At 36.2% G+C, this 9,431-nt stretch overlaps 1 protein-coding gene across 3 annotated transcripts; it reads left to right on the forward strand.

Moving 5' to 3' along the window:
• The first annotated feature begins 3,725 nt into the window (after positions 1-3,725).
• LOC136226253 (DUF21 domain-containing protein At2g14520) lies at positions 3,726-9,060 on the forward strand. Of its 3 annotated transcripts, none has more exons than XM_066014618.1 (11): positions 3,726-4,459; positions 6,200-6,276; positions 6,354-6,437; positions 6,629-6,742; positions 6,823-6,909; positions 7,206-7,345; positions 7,438-7,525; positions 7,731-7,804; positions 7,919-8,034; positions 8,175-8,437; positions 8,819-9,060. In XM_066014618.1, the coding sequence occupies exons 1-11, from the start codon at positions 4,282-4,284 to the stop codon at positions 8,861-8,863; spliced, it is 1,266 nt and encodes a 421-aa protein (XP_065870690.1). In that variant the 5' UTR covers positions 3,726-4,281; the 3' UTR covers positions 8,864-9,060. The 3 variants fall into 3 exon arrangements, with proteins under 3 accessions (XP_065870690.1, XP_065870691.1, XP_065870689.1); XM_066014617.1 differs by having other exon boundaries at positions 3,731-4,459; positions 7,919-8,043; XM_066014619.1 differs by lacking the exon at positions 6,354-6,437 and having other exon boundaries at positions 3,728-4,459; positions 7,919-8,043.
• Positions 9,061-9,431: the final 371 nt, after the last annotated feature.

The following is a 9,431-nucleotide window of genomic DNA, read 5'->3' on the forward strand; positions in this document are numbered from 1 at the left end:
TGAGCTTGTTGATTATGTTTGTGAATCTTGAGTTCATTTCAGAGATTCCTTCATCATCATTCATTTCAAACAGCTCGTACAACCTCATGTGCTGGTTCACCTTGGACTCCTTAACTTTGTTGGTTCCTTCATAGGTGACCTCCAGTTTCTTCCAGATTTCCTGTGCTGACTCACAACCTGAAATTTTGTTGTACTCTGCAGCATCTAACGCACAGTGAAGCATGTTTATAGCCGAAGCATGATTTTGTAGCTTCTTGAGGTCATCTTCTGTCCACTTAGTCTCAACTTTAACAACCGTTTGGCCGTCAACAGTTTCAACAGGAACAAATGGGCCTTGGACTATAGAAAGCCATGGACTCATATTTGTTGCCTGAATGAAGTTTTTCATTCTGCTCTTCCAAAAGGTGTAGTTAGACCCGGAGAACAGAGGAGGCCGAGTAATGGATAGTCCCTCAGGAAGAATCTGAGTTGTCTGATTTCCTGAGAGGAAATGAGTGCTGTTCTCAGCCATTATGGGGATCAGCTCAAGATAGTTATATCTTGCTCAGTGAGCTTTTAAGCTCTGATACCACTTGTTGGTCCCGTGTAACGTGACAAAATTAGTTCCAAGGGGGGGGGATAGGAACTATTAAAAAAATTTGTCCGTTAAGGCTGACTTCTTTTCTTTAGGAAAAGGTTTACACAGCAGTGCTGAGTAGTTTAAGACACAAGCTTAGTCAACTGGTGACTAAGTCTGTTTCTTTTCTTGAGTCAGGAGATAGCACTTGAGTCTATTCCTGAACTCAGCTTCTCAATGCACCTAACTCAGCGTGAGTTCGTTACTTGGTCAGTTTTATAGCAAGCAATATATAAAGGAGTTAAGGGTTAGAAATGTGTTATCAGCAGACATATCCTGGTTCGGCCTCTCCGCTTACGTCCAGTCCCCGGAACTCGTTCCGAGCTTTTTGAATCCTCTACTGAGCTCTTTAAAGGTAGAGCACGAAACCTTTTACAACAGAAGCTGAGTATACAAGAGTACCTTCCTCTATTCCTCTACTCACTCCTATTACTACCGCTGAGTACTATAACCGAGTACTCAACTTCTCATTTCTATACTTCTAGAAATGATAAGTGTTTGTCCTAAACAACAATTGATAAGACACTTTAGATGAATAAAATCACTCTAGACTTTTACACAAGATTGGAATTGGTGTAAGATTTGCTTTGCTTTTCTCACAGAACTTCAAGTATCAATTTGGTCAGCGTTTCGACTTAATTGAAGATCTGCATCGAATGAAGCATTTGAGAGGCCTATTTATAGTGACACTTCAAGCACCGGTGATTTCGAATTTTGAAATAACCGTTGGAGGCAAATGGCTTCCTGTCGCTTTCACTCAGTACGTGCTCAACGTCCTCGGCCAATCATATTCTTGTATCTTCTGTCCTTGCCAGTGCTCAGCAGCTTTTCTTCAGATGAAACAGAATGTTCCCACATTTATGGCAAAGTCTTCCAGACAGCTTCCTGCGCCTTCTGAGCTTTACCCAAAGTAGAAATACTTTGTCTCCAAGTTTATTCTGTTCTGCTGCTGACTTGTACTTCTTGTCGTTCAACTCAGCAACTTCATCTTGAAGCTATTGGTAGAAGGCTTCTCGATCCTTCTTGTTGCTGGGCTTATGTCTTACTCAGTACGATGACGTTTTGACTTCCTGTGCCGTGAGGTCTTGATCTGTTGACTTGGGCTTGACTTCCACTTATGGGCCTTTAGGCTTTTTATCTTAATGTCTTATAAATCAAATAACTCAACACTGAACAAACACATTAGTATGAATAAATCAAAGCATTTAAATTTAATGTGTTGGAATATTTTTATCATTCACATAAATAATTTTGTCAAATCAAAATCATGTGGAAAGGTGTTTCAACATTTGAGTGTTCAGAGGCTTGAACATTCTTTTTCTTTTACCTTTTTTAATTTTCCATTCATTAATAACATGCGATGGCTCGTCCGCCAAAAATTCCTTATCATATTTTGATTCAGATCCCCATGAAGTGATTGTGGGATTGCCATTATTCAAACGTATCACAAAAGCATCATCTAGCATCATGACGGAAAGAGGAATAGAGAATCTGATGTGAGAGACATCAACATAGACAGGTATAATGTCCTTTATATGGTTTTCTGCCTCAATCTCTTTCCCCGAATGATTTCATTATAAACACCTGCTTTGGAAACCTGTTTTAAAATGTCAAAAGCATTTGTCTGATCAATGTCAATATGAAGGTCCGACCTAATCCGATCATGAGCTACAACAATAAGAATATTATTTCGCGAAACAGTACGACACTCCGCTGTGTATTTAATCATATAAATTTTATTGTCTTGAAGATGGATGAACGTGGATACAAAATGGAGGAAAAATAAAGATTATTATTGTATTAAAATGAAATTTTTATTTTTAATGTGTTTTAATTTTTTGATAATTTGAATGATTTAAAATATTAAAATATTTAATTTTGTGGATGATTTAAATTTAAATTTTATTAGATTTGTAATTTATTTATTTCATAACTTACCCATTAACTTTTTTGACAAAGATACCTTTAATCACGGATCGACCCTGCTTTCTTTGTTAAGGTGCGATATCTAAGTGGTGGCCCAATGACTTTTCATATGAAACCTAAAGTCAAGGACTAGGGATGGCAACGGGTAGGGTATCCGCGGGTAGTGTCAATCCTAAACCCTTACCCTTTTATTTTTTAATTACCCGTACCCTTCCCATTACCCTAACGGGTATATGTTTTGCATCCCATACCCTTCCCATTTAATTCGCGGGTACCCGCGGGTACCCTTACCCGTTAAGAATCAATAAATAAAATAAAAAATATTACAAATTTAACAAAGTATAAATTTAATAAATCATCGATTTAAAAATTGAACAAATTGAACCTTAATCAATAAAAATAAAATAGTTTAGTGGTATCACTTAATGGTTAAAGAATAAAAGTTTAGTATTCAAATATCACATCTTACATCCAAAACATAATAATATTTTTTAATATATAAAAAATTTAAGATGGGTAACGGGTACCCTAGGGGGCCTTCCCATACCCGTCTCATTACCCTAATGGATAATGGTTTTGATCCCATATCCGTCCCATACCCTTTTATACAGGGTACAGGTAGTCCCATTAGGGTCGGATAGTGTCGGGTACCCACGGATAGAGTATATGTTGCCATCCCTATCAAGGACGAAGACTTTACGCTATGTAGCTGCATTCCGGAGTGACTGAAAAAAAACCTAATGACCATGCACGATAACTAGTCCCAGTGCAGAAAGCCGAAAGCAGTAGGAAAATGCCAGCAAATCGTGCTAAAGTATTTCCGTCATTAACCGATTGATTCTTAACTAGTAAAAATATGTATCTAATACAATAATGTTCAAATGGATTTCATTAGATCTAAACTATTAGAATAGTGGAATGAATATCCAATATCAATGTTTTAGATGAAAGAATGGTAGATGAAAGAATTTATATATATCATTAGGATACAAAAACAACATAAACCGATAAATTTGACATTAGTAGGACTAGTTGCCATCCGACTTGTTTGTGATAGCCGACTAGTTACCATAATTTATCTCTCGGGTGTGAAAAAAAATAAAAAAACAAAGAGTTCGTTCGGAAAATCAGGACTTCTAGACACGTCAGACGAAAACTTTACAGCTGAGAGCCTGACACAGACACTCAGCCATCACTCTCAATAACACTGCCAAAAGCCAAAAGAACTCCATAACCAGAACTACCCCTTTCTCTCTTCCTTCCTTCCTGACTCTCCGACTCCGTTTTCTTTTCTGTACAGTTTCTACTTTCCGTTGCTCTCATCTTTTTGTCTTTTTTGTACAGCTACCTATTCTCGCCGGTACTCAGTTCCCCGTCACTCTCATCACCGCCACCAACCAATTCTACTCATTTTTCACTTCTCCTCCGCCTTACGTCTCTTTCAAACACCCGCGGAATAACGTTTCTTTCACTCTGTGGATCCGATCCATACGATTCTCTTTAGTTTATACCAGACAAGCGTATATTCGCGCACTTGCCTATTAGTTCCCTGAGAATTGTTCTACTTCTGTGGAGGGAAAAGTAATACGTTTCGAAACGCTGAGTAGTTTTACTTTAATTTTTTTTTTCTGCTTTTCAAAATGGAGGTGATTGAGCTCTGGATGACGTTTCTTTAACAATTGAGGTATTAGGTTATTTGGTTTACTCTTTTTGTGTGCGTGCGAAGAAGATACATTTGAATGGCGGTGGAGTATCAGTGCTGCGGTTCGGAGTTCTTCATACACATTTTGATCATAGTGTTTCTGGTTATGTTTGCTGGATTGATGTCTGGGCTTACTTTGGGGCTTATGTCTATGAGTATTGTTGATCTTGAAGTTCTTGCTCAGTCTGGAACCCCCAAAGACCGCCAATACGCTGGTACTTTCTCTCGTGCTTTTGCAATGGCTCGCTGTTTTTTTAAAATTTATATTGCTTTTTTTTAGACTCTTCTACCCAGAAAATTTGAGGAGATTGGAGATTTATTATGGATGGTGGAGCTTTATTCGCGTAGGACCCCGCCTGAAACGCTAATGTTTGCTTGAATTAATGATTAGCTGATTTTAGTACTAATATGATTTTTTTTTTTTTTTTTTTTTTTTTTAACTTGCTTTGAGGGGATATCTTGACAGCGTCACGGAGATAGACTTAATGTCTCACTTTTTCATTGATTGTGAACAAATCAACAAGTTTTTGCTTGAGAAAAAAGCTAAATGGTCAGAGGATGATAGATAAAATACTGGTTTAAATAGCCAGAAAAGAAAATTGATAAATTAAGCGACCAGAGAAGGAATGATCCAAAGAATGTGGTGTCTGACATATGTTGAGTTTTTTTGCTTTAGTTTTAGTTAAGGTGTGATAACTTCCATATCTGCTGTGACTTCAATTTGATTCCTAATTGCTTGTCCAAAACAGCTGGAGATATGTAGGGCAACAAAATCTTAAACATTAAATTCTACTTTATTTATTTGATTTATGTGATATTTCTTTATCTTTTCATTTAATTTCTCCCTTGATCAGTAGTTAGTGTTGGTCTTTTTGTGTTAATTCCATGTTGCTGCCTGTTTAGGCATTTTAATATGAAACAAACGACTTACAAATTACAATATAAGTTTCTGAAAGATCCAATTAGCTGTTGTCATCTCCTCTACTTAGCTACTGTTAATGCTTGCTTCTTCATTTTGGTGATCATAAATTTGCCAATCCATCATTGGCTTTATAGTTACGATAAGGTTGGATATCTCTTATTAATAATTTGTCCAAATTTTTGGTAAAAAAGTGACGCAGTCCAAAACACTTGAATTGCTAGCATGTTCATCCAAACTACATTATTTTCTTACTATCGTGACCCTTATAACCTTAATTAATCCATTAATAGCGGGTGGAAGCCTGGAGGGTACAGGATTTGTATGGTAGATGATCCTAACATCAATATTTATTGAATAGCAACATGATTTAGGTAAGAAGACGGGCTTGAGTTCAGTTGAACATAGTAATTATGTTTGAACTCATTACGTGACATAAATGATCTAGGTTCAAACTCTCATGATTGGCAGTTTATCAATATGAATTTACTAGCTGTCTGAAAGCAGATATCAGATTTGAAAGACCGATGTCTCTCTCTCAAGGTTTTCTATCATAGAAGTTATATTACTGCTGACAGAACTTGTGTTGATAAGCTTCGGCTGGATAACTACTTTAAGAAGCTGAATTCTTCTTTATGATATTATCCTCTTGTATTATAGTAGTTGGAATCCTGATTTAATTGATGTTGGAAAGGTCAGACATCTGATTTGATAATCATAGGAAACTGCGGCGTAGGCTGTTAGCATCTCGCTATTAAATTGAAATCCAACTGCAAAAAAAAAAAAAAAAAAGGAGCTGACACTACTATGTCGGTAGTCTGATCAATGTGAATCTACTCCTCTTGTTTTTGTCCTAGGGTGTGCAGTCAAGCTAGTTGATTATCTTATAAAGCTTCTTAATTTATTTGGATATTTTGAGTTTTATGATCTCTGCAATACTGCATCAAATAGCTCCATTTAATTCATATCCTTTGGGCTGCAATATAAAACTAAATCTATATGCTATTAGTTGACTGCTTGTCCTTTCTGTTAACAGCAAAGATATTGCCTGTTGTCAGAAATCAGCATTTGTTGCTTTGCACACTCCTCATATGCAATGCCGCTGCTATGGAGGTACATATAAGTGAAATTTTTTGCATTGAAATTTAGCTGCATAGTGGAAACAGTAACTCTGTACCTTCTTTGTTCAGACACTTCCAATTTTTCTCGACAGTCTGGTTAAAGCCTGGGGTGCTATTCTAATTTCAGTTACCTTGATTCTCCTATTTGGTGAGGTTAGGAATACATTTAAAGTTCTGTACTTCTGTTTGATTCATTGAAGTCGGGACTCTTGGATATGGTTAAGTGCGAGCATAAAGTAGGATTTCTAATGTTCTTGCTACTTGCATATTACCAATTAAATCTTCGAGGACAGTGGCGTGGGAAAGATAATGACAAGGATTTTCTATTTGCTTTTGATGTGCAGATTATACCACAGTCTGTTTGTTCTCGACATGGCTTGGCAATTGGTGCCACAGTGGCTCCAGCTGTTCGTATCCTTGTCTGGATCTGCTTCCCTGTTGCATACCCAATTAGCAAGGTTATATAAATTGTTTTGAGCACATTTATCATCTAATCCTCCTGGAGGTTGAAATAATTATTTTACCTGTGACATTTCAGATTCTAGACTTTCTGTTGGGTCATGGGCATGTAGCTCTCTTTCGCAGAGCTGAATTGAAAACACTTGTAAATTTTCATGGTAACGAGGTGCGTTTTATTGATTTCTGAAGTTCGTAATACTAAATGCTATATCTGCCCCTAACTGTTTATATCTTTCTATTGGTGGATGTTTGTTAGCTTATCATGTCACCTTCTATTTTGATGTTTATCTTGTATTCTTGTTCGTTGAGCTCATTATAGGTTTGCTGATTTTGTTATCTACTTTTTGGAACTTACTTCTGCGTCTGTCCCCATCAATGCAAATAGATTTTATTGCTTCTATAGTTCTGCTCTATTTTAGTATCTGTTATCGGCTTTATATTCCTGTTATTGATCTTTATCAGGCTGGAAAAGGTGGAGAACTAACCCATGATGAGACAACCATTATAGCTGGTGCACTTGAGCTCTCAGAGAAAACAGCCGGCGATGCCATGACTCCTATTTCTGAAACTTTTGCCATTGATATTAATGCCAAACTTGACAAGTAAGATTCTCTAAAAGACTGAACTGGACACAAACTTGCTTCTGCTAGATAGATTGACCCTCATTACTGCATTGCATACTTCTTTTGGTCAGGGAGTTGATGAGTATGATATTGGAGAATGGGCATAGCAGAGTACCCGTTTATTATGAGCAACCTACAAATATAATTGGACTTATTCTGGTAATTGCAGATGCCTATGTATAGGCAAAAATGAAAGAGGCCACATGTTTATTTTATTTATGTTTGGTGGAGAATTGTGGTTGAGGTTATGCATTGAATAACTTGTATGAGGTCAACTATTTATATTTTGTGCATGTATTTTGATTTTCTTTGGATGTATTCATCATTACTGCTGTAATAAGAAGTGAATTTTCTTGTCTTTTAGGTCAAAAACTTATTGACAATTCACCCAGAAGATGAAGTACCTGTAAAAAGTGTCACTATACGCAGGATCCCCAGGTATTTGTATACATATTTGTTAATGCAGTCGAAGAATGTTCCAGTTATGTTGTTGCAGATAGCATACGTCATCATTTTAACATGAACTGATGCTCTATACGTTTCATGTTCCAGGGTTCATGAAATTTTGCCATTATATGATATATTGAACGAGTTTCAAAAAGGTCATAGTCACATGGCTGTTGTTGTGAGAAAGTGCAACAAGAAAGAAGAGGAGCCTGTTGCAAATGGTGGGGACAGTAAGTGCTAAGTGGCTACAGTTCTTTTTGGCTGTATTCCATAGAATTATCATGTGAAAATCCTCTTTTTTTATGGGACATGAATAATGATATCTGTTCCCACATCCTTCTCTTTCTCATGTAAAAAATAGATCTATTAAAAGAAGTTAAAGTCGATGTCGACGTTGAAAAGCCTGCTCAAGACAAATCAGTAAAGACCAGGAGGCCAATTCAGAAATGGAAAAGCTTTCCTAATACCAACAATGGATCTAGGAACTCAAGGAGCAAGAAGTGGTCAAAGGACATTGATTCGGACATCCTGCATATAGATGGTAATCCTCTCCCAACACTTCCTGAAGAAGAAGAAGCTGTGGGTATAATTACAATGGAAGATGTCATTGAAGAGCTTTTACAGGTATCAATCAAATTCTCACTCCTATTCTCATTATATATTTCTTTTTCAAATATTTCTATACAAAATTCGTATTAGCTTGGGCTTGTTTGAGTGCGTGGGAGTTCCCATTTATCAGAACCTATGTTGCACATAAACTTCAATTTTGAAACGTTTCACTCTAGAAAACTTGTATGAAATGTTTCAGGTCACATTTTCATAATTTAAGAAAATTGAAAACTCGTATTATCAAAAGTAGAGCAATACTAATCACACGTTAAGTAAATCTCTAATATTTTATAGTTCATCTTCTAGAAGTTTAAACATACATCCTTGAGATAAAATGAAACAAGTGTATTTGCAAACTGTTGTGTACGTACACTGACTGGAATTTATGGCATGTAGGAGGAGATATATGATGAGACAGATCATCACTTTGAGGAGTCATGACATTAGCCTTTGCTACGGATAGGTGAAGACGAAAGTTGTCAGTAAATTTGGTTCGGCAGTTAGACTGTAGTTGCATTAGAGTAAAAACAGTGATGATGACTTGTGTTTCTTCCTTTTACTACGTAATGTAAAAACAAAATCTGTGTGAAAACTTTTGATTTTAAATAGTTTCAGGTTTCTGTATCCGTTTTCAGAAATTGAAACTTTTGGGGACTTGTATAAAATATTTGGAGTCACATTTTTGTTAAAGATTGGGAACTCAGTCTCTACGTAAGAAACTACAGTTTATTATTATTAAATTTTGTTCTTTGTACTCTAGTCTTAGAGAGAGGAGCTAAACAAGTAGTTGGAATAGTTGAACTATGACATAATACCTATTTCGTTCCCTCGAATTAAAATTTTAAAGTCAATTATGATCTTAAACTATCAAAATCATCAATTAGGTTCCTGAACTAAGCAAAAATCATCAATTGAATCCATGTTCTAAACAAAAAAAATCAATTGAGGTCTTATCGAAAAATCATTCGGCTTAACTGTTTCAGATCCTTTTCTCCAAACTCATTTTGAA

Source organism: Euphorbia lathyris, chromosome 4 (genome assembly GCF_963576675.1).
Source record: "Euphorbia lathyris chromosome 4, ddEupLath1.1, whole genome shotgun sequence".
Taxonomy (NCBI): Eukaryota; Viridiplantae; Streptophyta; class Magnoliopsida; order Malpighiales; family Euphorbiaceae; genus Euphorbia; species Euphorbia lathyris.

Coding starts and splice junctions, on each gene's coding strand:
- LOC136226253 (XM_066014617.1), top strand. CDS start 4,282: ATGGCGGTGGAGTATCAGTGCTGCGGTTCGGAGTTCTTCATACACATT. Junction 7,805..7,918: donor ACTATACGCAGGATCCCCAG/GTATTTGTATAC, acceptor TTCATGTTCCAG/GGTTCATGAAATTTTGCCAT. Junction 8,044..8,174: donor TGTTGCAAATGGTGGGGACA/GTAAGTGCTAAG, acceptor TGTAAAAAATAG/ATCTATTAAAAGAAGTTAAA.